At 41.9% G+C, this 16,320-nt stretch overlaps 1 protein-coding gene across 2 annotated transcripts in view; it reads right to left on the bottom strand.

Annotated features, from left to right (window-relative positions):
- Positions 1 to 16,320, bottom strand: part of LOC129335279 (cytochrome P450 2D14-like) — a 69,970-nt gene that overhangs the window by 19,354 nt on the left and 34,296 nt on the right. For both annotated transcript variants that reach the window (XM_054987712.1, XM_054987711.1), the window contains exons 2-5: positions 15,561 to 15,896; positions 10,377 to 10,548; positions 8,576 to 8,728; positions 5,658 to 5,818 (exon numbers count right to left, since the gene is read on the bottom strand). In XM_054987712.1, coding sequence (XP_054843687.1) covers positions 5,658 to 5,818; positions 8,576 to 8,728; positions 10,377 to 10,548; positions 15,561 to 15,785 — 711 coding nt within the window. In that variant the 5' untranslated portion in view covers positions 15,786 to 15,896. The remainder of the gene's footprint in view (positions 1 to 5,657; positions 5,819 to 8,575; positions 8,729 to 10,376; positions 10,549 to 15,560; positions 15,897 to 16,320) is intronic.

Raw genomic sequence — 16,320 nt, 5'->3', positions numbered from 1 at the left:
AAAAGAGTGGTTCTACTGGACATCTCTACAAGTAAGAGAATTGTTTATGGCTTTATGAGGGCTATCCAGCTTGAGGAGGGAGGTTTTATTACCCTCCGGAGAAGTGGCTGCTTTATGATCCAGGGGACTGTCATTGAAAAGTGATTGCAAAAAGTGTTTTCCTGGAAGAAAGCTGGGGAGCAAAAATCTTTTGAACTATAAGCAGCAAGAGCAAAGTAGCTTTTTACCCTTTTTAAGAGATCTTTGAGTGACCATCTGAAAGTGAGTGATAAAATGGCACTCTCTGAAGAGATATTTTCAAAGCTGCAGCAAATCTCTAAGCTGTTGAATGATGTATTAAGAAAAGCAGATGAGACACTTGGATTGAAACCAGATAAGGGCAATGTGATAGATGCCAAATTAGAAGAAAACCTTGACGGGACAGATTTATTTGAAAGAAAATTGGAGGAGTGGAGAAACGACAACAAATTCGAGTAAAAAACCAGTCTTTTTCTGTGAAAGTATGAAAGCTGGAGAAGAAAGGGGAGGCGCATGGAAGGAAAACTGTGAAGAAGAGATCTAGCGTATTGCCTCTGTATGAAGCAAAAAGCACACAACGTACTTCAACTAAGAAAGACATCACAAAGAGGAAGAAAGACAATCAGAGACATAGTAATGTATCCATCGACACCTTGGAGAAATGCTTGGAAGGCAAGAAGAGCCGTTTATGGTTGATTGTTGGAAAGAAAGAGTTACAACACTATTTTAGAGGGAGAAAGAAGAAGAAAAAAGATGGAACCATGATCCTGAGGCTTTTATAACTGGATTAGAGGGAGTGGGATAGAAGGGTTCTTAGAGGGAGGGAGAAAGGGAACAAAAATGAAATTCAAAGTATGACACGGTAAACGGGTCTTGGGGAGTCTCTTATTTCCCCTCTTATTTTTCATGTTTTTTATTGGATTTTTTTTATTTCTAGAAGATGGAATTTAAATCATGATCCTGGGGCTTTGATAACCGGATTAGAGGGAGTGGGGCAGAGGGGTTCTTGGAGTCTTCTGCTCCCCTTCCTATCTTTCTTTTTACTTTCCGTCTGTTGGAGCTCTTTTCTTTTCCTTAAATAAAAGTATTGTAGGAAAGAAGGAGCCATAATACTGTTTTGGAGGGAGGGAGAAGAGGAACAAAAATGAAATTAAAAGCATGACCAGGTAAATGGGTCTTGGGAGTCTCTTATCTCCCCTCTTACTTCTTATGTTTCTTGTTGGAAATCTTTTTATTCCTTTAAATAAGGGGATGGGAATGATTTTGATATAAGGGAACTAGCTCTAGGGAGCTAGAGGGAACCTTCTAAGTGTGTTAAATTTTAAAATTTAAATTATAGGTTAAGCTAAGTTTGCCTATATATTTGCCTTGTTTTTCTTCTGCCTTTTTATAATGAAAATACAAGTATTAAATCTTAGATGGCTTGAGATTTGACATATTAAAGATCGAGGGTAGGCTGTTATAAAAACTTTATTGTATACTTCTCTCCTTTAGGAAAATATTTAGTTAATGACATATACAAATAATGGGACTAATAATAGAATGTGATGATGTGGATGCTCACTCCTATTTTCTGTTTTTTTTTTCTTTTCTCCTCTCTGCTTTACTTCTGGAAAGACTAAGGGCTTAGTACCCTAGGCTCAAGAATTAAAGGATTGAAATGTGCCTTAAGATGATGCTCACTTAAAATATAAATAATTGTTAGAAATGAGAAAGGAAACTGAATTGGTGGGTTAAAAAGCAAGAAAATTAAAAAGTGCCTGGAGAGATTTAAATGGACTATGTATTATATAAAGAGAGAAAGAAGGGGATGTGTGGTTATTCAGTTTCCTTTTCTATGGATTGATGTCTATATTGCAAATTTTTCTGAAATATTGATCATATAATGGACTATCTTGTACACGAATCTGAGACAAAAAGTTCTCTTTTCTTTCTTTGTATTTTTGAAAACTTAATAAAACTTATATTATAAAAAAGAAAAAGTGCAGAAAAGAGCAATTAGAATGATTAAAGGGATGGAACACTTCCCTTATGAAGAAAGGTTAAAGCGCTTGGGGCTCTTTAGCTTGGAGAAACGACGACTTAGGGGGTGACATGATAGAGGTTTACAAGATTATGCATGGGACAGAGAAAGTAGAGAAAGAAGTATTTTTCTCCCTTTCTCACAATACAAGAACTCGTGGGAACTCAATGAAATTGCTGAGCAGTTGGGTTAGAACGGATAAAAGGAAGTACTTCTTCACTCAAAGGGTGATTAACACATGAAATTCATGGCCTCAGGAGGTGGTGGCAGCTTCAAGCATAGACAGCTTCAAGAGGGGATTGGATAAACACATGGAGCAGAGGTCCATCAGTGGCTATTAGCCACAAGGTATAGATGGAACTCTCTGTCTAGAGCAGTGATGCTCTGTATTCTTGGTGTTTGGGGGGGGGCATCAGTGGGAGGGCTTCTAGTGTCCCTTCCCCACTGGAAGACCTCCTGAGGACACCTGGTTTTTGGCCACTGTGTGACACAGAGTGTTGGACTGGATGGGCCATTGGCCTGATCCAACATGGCTTCTCTTATATTCTTAAAATAGTGATGACCATGGATGAGAGTTTATGGGCCTGGGAAACCACTCCCAGGCAAGAATGACATAGGGCACCTGGTCAAAGGAGAGATGATCAACAGCGTACACCTTTTGGGGCTTGGAGCCATCAGAAGGAGTCTGGTGGAATTCCAGGTTCTTCTCACAGGTCACTATGTAGTAATACAGATGGATAATATGACAGCCAAGGAATATGTGAACAGGCAAGACAGCTCCAGATTCAAGTCACTACATGAAGAAGCGTGCATCATGCTGAAATGGGCATAAAATCACCTCGAATCGCTAAAAGGAGAGCTAGTTTGGCATAGTGGTTAAGAGTGGCAGGACTCTAATCTGGAGAGAATTAGGTTTGATTCCCCATTCCTCCACTTGAAGCCAACTGGGGGACCTTGGGTCAGTCACAGCTTCTAGGAGCTCTCTCAGCCCCACCAACCTCACAGGATGTTTTGTTGTGGGGATAATAATAACATACTTTGTAAACGGCTCTGAATGGGAGTTAAGTTGTCCTGAAAGGCAGTATACAAATTGAATGTTGTTGTTGTTGTTATTATTGAATGTGGTGTTAAGTTGTCTTGAAGAGTGGCATATAAGCACAAGGTTGTTGTTGTTAAAACAGTACACATAGCAGGCCAGGACAACACCCTGGAGGATTAGCTAAGCCAGAGAGTGATGGATCAATCAGAATGGATGCTATCCAGAGAGATTTTCCAGCCATTCTGCCAGAGATTCAGCAAGGCAGAGGTGGACCTATTTGCAAATGATCAAAACTGTCAGATCCTGAGATATTTCAAGGCGTCACAGCACACTCACTAAGGGGGGCAGCAACATCGGCAGCTCATAGATCCTTTCAGTTATTAAAGACAATTTGTAAGGCAGCCACATGGAAATCAGTGCACTCACTCACCAGGCACTACAGAATAGATGTTGGCCTCTGCAGAGGCAGTTTTCAGCAGGAGGGTACTACAACACACCCTCTAGGTCTGGAAGCCAGACGACCCACCCCGAGACACACTGTTTTTTTATGTCCCAGAAATAAGGACCTCCGGAGAATGGAAGATTTTTTTCACTTACTGTGAAACTTTGTTTCTCGGTGGTCCAAGAGTGGGGCAGTCCTACTCACCCAAGTCTCTTGGGGACTGGCTTCTAGGATTGGCTGGAAAGTTAGGATGGTAATCTTCTTCCTGCTGGTGTCAGGGGAGGGATCTTACTATTTTAAAAAAGGGTAGGAGAGTTGTTTTCTCTCTTGATATCATTATGGGGACTCAAGGCTTGGGAACAGACTGGTGATCCCTGGGACAAGCCCCTCCCCTCCAGGATCAAAATAAGCTGACTGACCCTGCTTTTGGAGAGAAAGAGCTATATCCCAGAAGTAAGGACTGCCCCACTCCTAGACCACCGAGAAAGGAAGCTTCATGGTAAATGAAAACAAATCTTCCATTCCTAGCGATGCTCGGGATGGGGGGTGCAATGGCTTCTCAAGGAGCAGCAAGGATTGAACAGGCCTGTTCTAATGTGGGTTGGAACTTGCTCATCTTGAGGTTGGAGCTTGGGCATGACTGCTGGTCCACTTCCTGGCTCTGGGTGGTGTGTGTGTTTGGGTATAGCAGGTACTTATGTGGAGATTTCATTTCATGCCATCCTAGATGTGGTTTCCTGTGACTGAGGCCCATTACATGGCCCTGCGTTTGCTTATGAGCAAATGTGTTTCATATTTGTCCTTCTGTTTGACTCTGGGATGTATGGTTGGGTGTTGTCATATGTAATTTTTTAAAATATGGACTGTTTTAAAGTAGCAAAACAGTTCTTAATTTTTAAAATTGATGAAGATATAAATGAATTGTTAAAATTCTCTCTGTAGGGAACCAACATTACAATACAAGATAATGCAAGCAAGGACAATTCTTCTTCTGATGTATTGTCGAAGGCTTTCATGGCCGGAGAACGATGGCTGTTGTGGGTTTTCCGGGCTGTATTGCCGTGGTCTTGGCATTGTAGTTCCTGACGTTTCGCCAGCAGCTGTGGCTGGCATCTTCAGAGGTGTAGCACCAAAAGACAGAGATCTCTCCGTGTCACAGTGTGGAAAAGATGTAGGTCATTTGTATCTACTAGGAGGGGTGGGGTTGAGCTGAGTCATCCTGTAAGAGTTTCCCAGGGTGTGGAATGCTAATGGCGGGAGGCTTCACTGTATCCTGAGGAGGTTCTTTTGCATATGGATTGGTACTTGATGTGCTAATCTTCTCTGCAGGGCTGTTGTCGGGGATAGAATGTTTTGTTAGCCTGGTGTTTTTCAGAACTGGAAACCATGCTCTGTTCATTCTTAAGGTTTCTTCTTTCCTGTTGAAGTTTTGCTTATGCTTGTGAATTTCAATGGCTTCCCTGTGCAAGGGAAGCCATTGAAATTCACAAGCATAAGCAAAACTTCAACAGGAAAGAAGAAACCTTAAGAATGAACAGAGCATGGTTTCCAGTTCTGAAAAACACCAGGCTAACAAAACATTCTATCCCCGACAACAGCCCTGCAGAGAAGATTAGCACATCAAGTACCAATCCATATGCAAAAGAACCTCCTCAGGATACAGTGAAGCCTCCCGCCATTAGCATTCCACACCCTGGGAAACTCTTACAGGATGACTCAGCTCAACCCCACCCCTCCTAGTAGATACAAATGACCTACATCTTTTCCACACTGTGACACGGAGAGATCTCTGTCTTTTGGTGCTACACCTCTGAAGATGCCAGCCACAGCTGCTGGCGAAACGTCAGGAACTACAATGCCAAGACCACGGCAATACAGCCCGGAAAACCCACAACAGCCATCAATTCTTCTTCTGTTCATTTTGTGGGACAGAATTTCATACTTTTTGGAATCAGTATCACGTCTGGCTGTTATTATTGCCCCTGATATGAAATATTAATATTTAACAACCATTTGAAATAAGCTAGAATAAAGGAAAGAGAGATCTTTTTACAAGTTCCATGTTTGGCCTTCTAACTGCATAAAATGGACAGACTCGCATTTTCTTAATTACCTATTCAGACACACAAATGTACCTGGGTGATGTTTTTTGTTAAGGTCTGCAGCAAATCCTCAGTTAAATGAAGTAATGTATGGATTTTCTCATCACTGTATTCAAATCGGCTACCAAGTATTAAGGTACAGGTAATATTGCCAACTGCAGAGTTCACAAGATCGTGTGGGATAAAAGGAGCACCTGTACGAAACAACAAAAACAAAAAAAAATAGATACGTGCTATCATATATAACATGCATGATGGGATTTCTTATAACTTGGGGTTGTGTGGTAGCTCCCTCTAAGACTACTTCAAGATCGATAGAAGTGAATTTAAAGAACCAGACTATTTTATTTGCCTTCTTTACTATCTCTATGCAACTTTGCTTTATTCTCAGGTACTATTGATATATGCTAATGCATTATGCAAAAGAATTAACACTGGAGACACCTGAACATATACTAGGCACTGGGAAGGCTGAGACTAATAATTGTGAAGTACCTACTGCTTTGCAGTGACTACTAGATATGCTTATCAAGCAAGCTTACTGCCAGAAAGATGCACCTGTATTCACTATGCGCTATGCTATGCTTATATGCTGATAAGGGAAATCTCTTTCTGAACTATTCATGCTAAATGTATCTGTAGAATAGTCAAAGATAGACACGAGAAGCCAGCTGCAGGATTTAAATGGCTACTTTCAGACAAGAAAGTGCTGGATGGGGAGTGGGCAATAAACTGCTCAGCAAAAGAACTGAGCTGGACTCAAGTTAATTAGATTAACAAAACTCTTCAAGGCTGCAAGAAGCCCCAAGTAATAGAAAAAGGGGCACCCAATGTAGTCTCTACCACATTCCTGAGGAGGGGAAAGCACTCCCCTCCCACGGTACTCGAAGGGACAATCTCTGCCTGTAAAGATACAAGGTTGCTGAAGCAACACTAAGGTGCCCTTGGCAAAATGTTACATTGCCTGGGGAGAAGGAAATACTAAGAGATCTATGAATGGGCAAGTATGAGAGAGGAAGAGAGATGTTCCTTGAAAAGATAAAACAATGCACTAATGTGATAAGCAATGCTAACTGGGAGATACTGTAACTATGCTGTTAACCAGAGTTATTCTTTCAATAAGGGACCACTGGATCATTGGAGGTTGTCACCTATACAGACCAATGGGATTCATAATTATGTCCGAGCCGTTGGGACCCCCAATATTGTAATGAACAAAAGGGTATAAAATGCTTTGCACAGCTATTGTAGCTATGATGAGTGTTGGGCACAAGTGATTTCTTTACTCTCTGTGTAACTGACGCTTCTCCATGTTTAATAAATGTAGCAGACTTGCTTCTTTCACAGGACTCTGCGTCTGTCTCTTCTTTGAATTGGCTGAGGGACATTCGAACCACGGATGGCGTGGAACAAGATGAATTTCCAATCCCAGTTACTTTTTTTTGTTTGTTTTTGGAAGAATACACAGAGTATTCATTCTATAACTTTTTCCTCTTATGACACTGTCACATTCAGTAAATAACCTGAAACAAAGGACTGGTGTGAGTTAAGTGTAAATCTACACAAAAGTATTTTTTTTTCAAGCTCTGGGTGTTTGGCTTCTGTCATCACAAACACTGCTGTTTATCTGGGAACTTTTCCAGCCCAAGTTATACTGGAATGTGGCTTGGGGTATGAATATACCCTAGAATACTTTGTGTGTTGGTATTTGTGCAGATTTTTAGGGATGCTAGTGATGCTTTTCGCACGCTTGTACAAGCTGCCTTTCATTGCATTATGAAAAGCAGCTCTTGCCCAGAGATTCAAATGTATCTCTGACTGAAAGGCACATCTGGCAGGGTATGCTTCATTAGCCAACAGTCTCCAAACCTGATCACAGTAATACACCCCAGGAGTTTGGCGTTGAAAAGAAGCAAACGCATATATATTGAACCAGTCCACTAAGGTTAGTATTGTCTATTGGGGGGCACATAACAGGAAAAGGAGCTGAAATTACAAACAAATGTTGCTGGTTCAGCTTGTTATAGTGCATTCTGGAACTCGACTCACTGTCACATGTAATGGCTTCTATAAAGTGGGTTTAGTCACCTAAAAAACAATCTGTGCCCTCTTGGGCTCTAGAGAACTGTGAGGAGGTGGGAGCTCTGCTACCCCACTGTTTTTGCCAGTGGAAATGGCTCCAGGGGGTGTGGTTATTTGCCCCTTTTTCTGGCCCCATGTCTAGGGTTCCCAGTCTCCCACCCCCACCCCCGCTTACATGGCCAGCTGGGGGGAACGCGCCTCTCAGAGTGTGCTCTTGGGCCCCACGGCATGCTCCCAGGCCCCATGGTGCACTCCTGTGTGCCACAGCGGCCCAGTCTGAGCCCAAATTGGCCCAAATCAGGCCGCTGTGGAGTGCAGCAGCACTCCTACGCTCTGCAGCAGCCCGATTCAGGCCAAATTGGCCCTATCTGGGCACAGATCGGCCTGGATTGGGCCATTGCAGAGTGCAGCAGCACTCCCGCGCTCCACAGCTGCCCGATCCAGGCTGAATCGTCCCGATCTGAGTCCAATTAGTCCCGAATCGGGCCTCGGGGTCCTGCGGAGCGCAGGAACACTTCCAGGGTGGCCCACATAATGATGTCACTTCCCAGAAGTGATGTCATTGCACCACCCAGGAGAGCGCTTGCGAACACTGAACAAAAGGTGAGTTCTGGGCCTTCCACCTCCCACCTGGGGGGTGCGGGGTCCTAGCAATCCTATAACCATGTCAACTCAGGTCACTCATAACCTTTAGATTGTCCTTAGTCTATAAGCTGCCACAGGACTCTTCTGAATTCTAACTATAAGCCTGTGAGCGGGGAATCATATGTTTTCTTCAGTATGATAACATGGAGCCAGGGCCATAAGGCCCATTTTTCTTCTCTAACACATCCCAAGCTACAGTCTATTTCAATAAAAATGAGATGCACCTCCTTGTGATTTCAGCTCAGAGCACAGATGTTCAGCTTCTTTAGATACCATCATTTCAAGAGTTTTCTTCCCCATTCCAAAGGTTTTCAGAGTGGAGAGAACGAATTTCCTCTGCTCTTTCCAGCCAGTGCTGCAGCCTGCCAAGACTAGTCCTGAAGTATGTGAAAAACATTCTTATGAATTCACTGCTTGTTCCAAACACTTCTCCCTGGCCATATTCCAATTTTACAACAACAAGGGAAGCCCCCCAAGAGATATGCTGTGCCAAAGCGTGGAAACCCACAACTCAGGGGAAGTCTCTAGAGAAGACTATGCAAGAAGGAAATCATAATAAATATTTATAAATAGATTATAATGTGCACGGTGACTAAATGCTATATTTCATTATAAATACAATCTAATCTTAATAAATACAATACAATACATACATTTAAAAGAATACCAATATTTCACAATAAATATACTTCTATAAAAATAGAAAGACAGCCCAAAGGTCCATTCAGAAAGAGGCGGTAACATCAATCCAGCCACATGTCAGAGAATAGAAAGTTCTTTTTTTTCCCCCTAGGTGCATGGAGAAAAAGTACTCCCGAAGGAAATATGCAAGTTCAACAGGTAAGTATCCAAGGGTGTTATTCTAACATATCTTTCTGTTATCTCTTACAGGTGGAGCTGGAACCACAAAGGAAAAGATCCCTTCATGGACCCAACAAGGGGCCAGCTGCTTTTGATCTTGTTTCATTAAATTAACTTCATCGGGTCATCTAACCAATCCACCATACATCCGCAGACACACATGAAATCTCTTGTGTGTCTGTCTTGGCACACCTGTGGTAGACTCAAGCACATAGCAGTGGCAGTTCTAAGTATTTTCTCAAGTTCTTTCTATCACTGCCCTCCACTGTTGCTATGCTACGGAGAAAAGGAATTCCATTTATCTACCTATTACATTTTTATCCCATCATTCTTACAAGGAGCTTACTGTGGTACTGATATTTGTTCCTTCTATAATTATATCCTAACAACAGCCCAGAAAGGAAGGCTAAGCTGAGAGAGAATTACAGGCCCAGATTCACATAGTACTTTTCATGGCTGAGTGGTAGAGTTACCAGGTTGTCTTACCCTCCCAGCAGGAAGGGGTGACCTGGCACTTGCCTTCTGCCTTGCCCATGAGCCTTTTCAAGCTCATGCAAAATGCACACACACTCCCAGCACTTGCGTGTTGATGTCACTTCCAAGTAGGGTTGCCAGGTACCCATCACCTCCCATCAGGAGGGTGGAGTCCCTGGCACTTTTGCAGGAGCATGCCCGCAACTGGCATAATGATGTCACTTCAGGAAGTGACATTGTTGGGCCCCATGGGACCGTGCATGCTGTGCATATTCCCTGGCTGCCTGCCAGTGGCGGGGGACCTCTTGGAGGCTTGCCACCTCCCACCGATCCCTGGCAGATTGGTGGGCAACAGAGCAAACCCACGGGAGTTTGCTCGCCACTGGCAGGCACCTGAGAACCCTACTAAGTGAAGGTTTGAAGTAGGAAGCTCATATACATCAAAGAAGCATTTCTAGTCTCTTTGCAGTACCATAAATATACAACCATAATAACTGTAAATGGTTCTGTCATTGGTAATATAATTCCTTCTATTCAAAATGAATGAGATCAAAGGAGAGAAGAGATGGGTCCCTTACATTTAAAGTTCTCGCCAGTTAATTTTTCTTTGTGGTTTGATACTACAGTAATGCATATAAGTATTGCTAGGACAAACATAGTCCATCTCATCACCACATGAGCGATACTCACCTTGACAATTCTCTGTGTAGCCTGCTAGACACAATAGTGGGACAGATGGTCGCTCAATAAAGTCCTCGGTTTTCTTTCCCAGTGCCTCCTTCATCACCTTAAACCCATTCAATACAACTAGATTTGTCCATCCAGCTTGGGCTAGGAAGAGCATTCCATATCTTTTTGTCAACTATGGTAACAAACAAGAACAGGAAAATAAGTGTGATATCCAGAGGACAATGCGATAAAGAAAAAGAACCCCTTACTATAGCCCCTCATTAAGGCCTAAACAAATGTCACGGGGATTGGTACTGGGGTTGGAGTTACTGAATTTGTTCGTAAAAGATCCGCGCTCTTTTCACTTGGAGGTAGCCACGAGTGCAGATGACATCACATTATTCCTGATGGCAAGAAACAAAGAAGATTGAGGACAGCTCCAAAGGGATCTCTGCAAAATGAGCAAGTAAGAAAATATCCTGAGTGTGATTCAGAGCCAAGCTACAAGTGACAAATTACACTTGCCTGGCACTTGATCAAGTGGAGAGGAAGTGAATGGCAAGTGAACAGGGAGGAATACATGTGAGTCTGTTCACTTGCCAGGCAAGTGTAATTCATCACTTATAGCTTGGCCCTCAGTGTAAATATAAAGTGTTATACATTGAAACAAACATTCCAACAGTATGCATACATGACATAAATTGGTGGTAACTCAACAGGCAAGAGCTCTTGGGATCATAACAGATGATGCAGCTCATTGTGTGGCAAAGGTAAAAAAGGTAAATGAAATTAGTAAGAAAGGATCTGAAAACAAAATAGCTAGGATCACAATGGCTTTGTATCCATCGTGCCAAACTCGCGCGAGAAAACGCGATATTTTGCGTTTTCCCCGTCGCGATCCAGAACATGGCGGCATGCAGTGCCTTCAGGTTAGTCGTCTGGAATCGGCCTGGGTCTCTAAGAGGTTGTTTGATTCTGTTTATCGCCAAGAATGTTCATTTCCCAACACACTCCATCACAAGCCTAATGGGCTGTAAAAGAGGGTTTGACAAATTCATGGAGGATAGGTCCACCAATGGTTATCTGGAATAACTACGTGGAACTCCCATGTCCGCATCTAACTCTCTAAATAGCAGTAAGGGGGAGGGAAGGCAACAACAGCAGAAACTTTGGGTCCCAATGCCCTACATGTTAAGCCTTCCATGGGCATCTCACAGTCCACTCTGTAAAACAGAATCTGAACCACAGAGACCATGGCCGAATCCACACGTCTCAAGTTTTCCGCTTTTTTCCCACCTATTATTCGCTTCTCAGAGAGCTGTTCACATACTCTTACCTCAATCCCGCCATTCTCTCGTGTCTTTCGCGTTGCGCCTCAGACGAATTTGTCATGCATTCAAACGCTTCTCTTGCGCGGTTCTCACCATGGATGTGGACAAGTAGAAGCGTTTCACAAGGAGACCGCCCCCTTCAAACCACCCCACTTCTGTGTTTGCAGCCTTTCCGGAACACCATCCCTCTTTGCCGTGCAATTATCAAGCTTTTTCACTCTCTCTGCAGCATGCCTGCCTGCCCGCCCTCCCCCCACCCCTTTTTAAAGGGGACTTTCCCAGCATTGTTGCACAATCCCGGCCATAAATCTTAATCGGGGTGCTCCAAAATCCCTGTGGAGACATCAAGGGGTGGTATCATTTCCATTTCCATGTCATTTTTAGGACACCGAACAGTTGGAAATATCGGTGGCTGTTAAAATTACTTTTTTTTTACTGTTGAAATTACTGTTATAGTGGAAATCCGTCATTCTAACAGTACATTCAAGCGTGAAATAATTAGTCTGCCCGTTTGGAGAGGTTGGATCACCCCCACCTTAAATATCAGTTCAAATTAGCCCGCCAGAATAATGGTCCAATGGATTTCAAGGAAGAAGGCATAGAATAACATTAACCAATCACAGGCATCATAGGGGTGTGGCCTCGCCATAGCAATTTAGCAAAAAAACGCTCTAGTGGAAATCTGATGAAAAAATGAAAAAAAAAATGAACGTGATGTTGTCATCGGCAACGTCGGATCTAAACCCGCCCCGTATTGTGCGATTCTACCAGGGATGTGGACGAAGTATAGCACGAGGCAGCGGCAGTAAGAGAAGGGATGTGAACACAGACTGGGACATTGCGGGATAGAATCCAGCGCGATTAACACACATGAAAAGCGGAAGGTAGGGAAGTGTTGATTCGGCCCTGAGCTCCTCTTATGCTTATTATGCACTTTACTGAGAATACAAATTCTACCTGAGCCTTTCAGTTGATTTTTTTTAAATGAGAGTTTTATATAGTTCAAGAACAATCCTAAAAACTACAGTTGCACAAAAAACTAATAAAGAAAACAGACAACTAACCAACATACCGAAATAACATACTCATAAGACAAAGAAACAACAAAAAAGAAAAAATGAACAATATAAATTAAAAGGGCTACCAATTTTCTCTGCAACAAATATTGGATTCATCTTCAAATTTACACTTACTTTAAGTAATAATTAAAAGCTCTCTTTTGTCTAATGTCCAAATTGTTTAATCCAGAAATCCAGAAATCATTAGGTCATTATTATCTATTTCATATAAGAAATTTATGAAGAGTTTCCATTCATCAACAAACAAACTTATTAACTCATTATCAGCCAATCCTCCATTGTATGCAGTGTCTAATTCTTCCACTTCTGTGCTTATAGTAGTCTTGCTGCTGTAATCATATATAAAATTGGAGTTGTTGCCAGAATGGGATTCCTTATGAGTAAATGGGGGAATCAGCAGCAAGGAGAAGGCTTTGCAAGAGGGGTAACAAGCAGTACCTCCACCAATTTTTACAGGATCCCCTCTAGAGGTGGGCATAAACCATGAAAAAAATGAACCCTGCAATTCGTGGCTCCTGGCGTTTCACGAACCATGAACTTTCACGAACCGGGGCAAGTTCACGAACCAGTTTGTGGTTCGTAGGGTTTAAATGCCCCTTTCCATGCCGCTTCACAGTGTCACGGAAAGGGGCATTTATACCCCCTGATCAGCTGCTTGTTGGGGATCTCCCCGACAAGCAGCTGATCCAAGCTGGTGGGGGTTTAAATGCCTTCCCTCTACTTAACATATTTTAATTATGTGAACTTCGTGGTTCACACAAATCAAAAATGTCCTCCCATTTTCCCCAGAATTCAGTTATTGATCTGTTATGTAAATAGGTAGACAGTTTGGCCATTGAAGCAAATTCATAAATCTTATCTCTCCACTCTGGGATCCCAGGACAAGTATCGGTTTTCCATTTTGCTGCAAATAGTACTCTCGCTGCCATCACCAAATTCTTTCAATTTCAACATCATTTCAATTTCTTTAAGAGGATCTTCCAAAACCAACACCAAAATCGTCAATAAAGGCTCTTAATTTATGACCTTTATACCTCAAATTTTTTCATCTTGTCTTCTCTCTCTTTTCAAAACTTCCAAAACAAGTATAAACTTCCAAAACAAGTATAAACGGTAATGGTGACAGTGGGCAACCTAGTCTTGTACCTCTTTGTATTCCACATGGTTTGGTCAACTGACCATTTACAATTATTTGAGCTGTTTGAGATGTATAAATCAATTTCCCCAAGTTTATAAAATTTTCTCCAAAATCCACATCCCCCAAGACTCTGAACATAGAATTCTAATTTAAATTGTCAAAGGCCTTTTCTCTATCTAGGAAGATCAAAGCACCTCATTTCTCATTACATTTTTCCAGATGCTCCAGAATATCCAATACTATTCTAACATCTCTCAACTGTCTTTTAGGCAGAAATCCACTCTGATCTTCATGAATCATGTCCTGAAGAATTGTTTTAAATTGTCCAGCTAGAATCATTGTAAATAACTTATAATTGTTATTTATTAGCGATATTGGCCTATAGTTCATAGTTAATGTCTGATCTTGACCCTCTTTTGGTATTAATGTTATATTCACCTCTTTCCACATCTCAGGCATCTTACTTCCCTCTAAAATAGAATTCATTTTAATTTGTAAATGTTGTATCAGTTCATCCTCAAAACACTTATAATGACTACAGGGAAGTAAATATTCAGTTTGTAAAAAGTCATTCTGTAAAGTGAATGTAAGTATATTTATAGTCTATTTGTCTAACTCAATCTTGGGTGATATAGTTGCTTATTTGTAGTCAGCTGATCTCACTGCACTACTTGGTTATGTTCTGGTCCATTAAAAAGTCAGGTATGATAATAATTAGGACCAGTTCTATTTATATATAGACCTCACTCAGAGTTCTGTGTTCATATTTGAACACTACTGTTTAAGAAGAATGTTAACAAGCTGGAACGTCTCCAAATGAAGGTAACAAAGATGGCGAGGGGTTGGGAAAGACTGAAGGAGCTGAGTATGTTTAGCCTGAAGAGAAGGCAACTGAGAGTTGATCTGATTGCCCTCTTCAAATATTTAAAAAGCTGTCACATAGAGGATGGAGTGGAGTTGTTTTCTGTTGCCCCAAATGGTTGGACAGAAACAATGGGTTGAAATTAAAGCAAAAGGGTTTTAGGCTAAACATTAGGAAGAACTTCCTGACAGATTCTCAGTGGAATAGATCCAGAGGAATTAGCCATGTTAGTCTGTAGTAGCAAAAATAGAAAAGAGTCCAGTAGCACCTTTAAGACTAACCAACTTTACTGTAGCTTCAGATGCATCTGAAGGAGAGAACTGTGATTATCGAAAGCTTATGCTACAGTAAAGTTGGTTAGTCTTAAAGGTGCTACTGGACTCTTTTCTATCAGTGGAATAGGCTTCTTTGGCAGCTGGAGGGCTTCCCTGGAGGTATTTAAAAACTGGCTAGATGGCCATCTGACAGCAATGCTGATTCTATGACTCAATATTAATTTAGGCAGATTGGGAAAGGGAGGGCATGAAGACCTTGTCCTAGGCTCTCATGGTCCTTTCTTGTATGCCCATGTTAATGCTACTTGCCACTTTGGGGTGGGGTAAGGAAGGAATTTTCCTTCAAGTCAGAACAGCCACAAAAATCCTGAGAACAGGAAAAAAATGACAATTTTTGACCCTGACCTGCCATTTCCCCAAAGGAAAACTATCTAATCATGTTAAACATTTTGCTCAACAACCCCAGACACAAAAGATGCATGCACCTACTAATCACTATACCACACTGACTGTCACTTACTTGTTGGACGGTGTTAACTGGGCGCCAGAAATCGAGCTGCAGCAAGTTACCAAAGAAAGGTAGAGGAGTAGGTCCCGGTGGAAGGCGGCTGCTTTTCCTCCTGAACATCACATAATCAAGCAGCAGGGCCAGAAGTAGGAGATAGATGAGCACTGCTGTGATATTGTTCCAAAAGGATGAGGCCTGAGCCCCCATCCAAGAGATCACAGCCATCAGAGTTTCCATCCCTCTCCACTCACTTGGTTTCTTCCAGACTAATTCTTGCTTCTGCAAATCTCAGATGTTCCAGGTTCTTTTACTCATGCACATTCTCCTTCCTCTTCTCAGAACTAGATTCTTGCAAGAATGAGATCCACTATTAAAATCTCTAAATGAATAGGTTTACTTTAAAATTAATTAGTAACAAAAGGGCTTATCCTCAAATAAATTACAAAGTTCATGGTCAAACTACAGCTGCTGCAGATCTCTTGTTTTAGTTTTCCCCCCTAAAGACAAAAGCATCTATGGGGAGCCCTGATTCAGACTTGGGTTGTTTAATATGGGAAGAGATTTTTATCCCTCCTCCAATTATAATTTTCCCTTTACTAATCCTGGTATACATAACAAAATTACAGGTTCTTGTATGCTTCCTCCGTAGGATGAAATACAGGAAGTTGGGGGTTCATTTGCATAGCCAAATACTTGGGTTGTCGAGTCTGTGCTGTGAAATTCCTGGAGATTTGGGGGTGGTGCCTATGGAGGGAGAGTTTGGGTACGGATT

This window comes from Eublepharis macularius, chromosome 9, assembly GCF_028583425.1.
Source record: "Eublepharis macularius isolate TG4126 chromosome 9, MPM_Emac_v1.0, whole genome shotgun sequence".
Classification (NCBI taxonomy): domain Eukaryota; kingdom Metazoa; phylum Chordata; class Lepidosauria; order Squamata; family Eublepharidae; genus Eublepharis; species Eublepharis macularius.
Note: the sequence above shows the minus strand (reverse complement) of the source record. Positions and strands in the feature narration are given on the sequence as shown.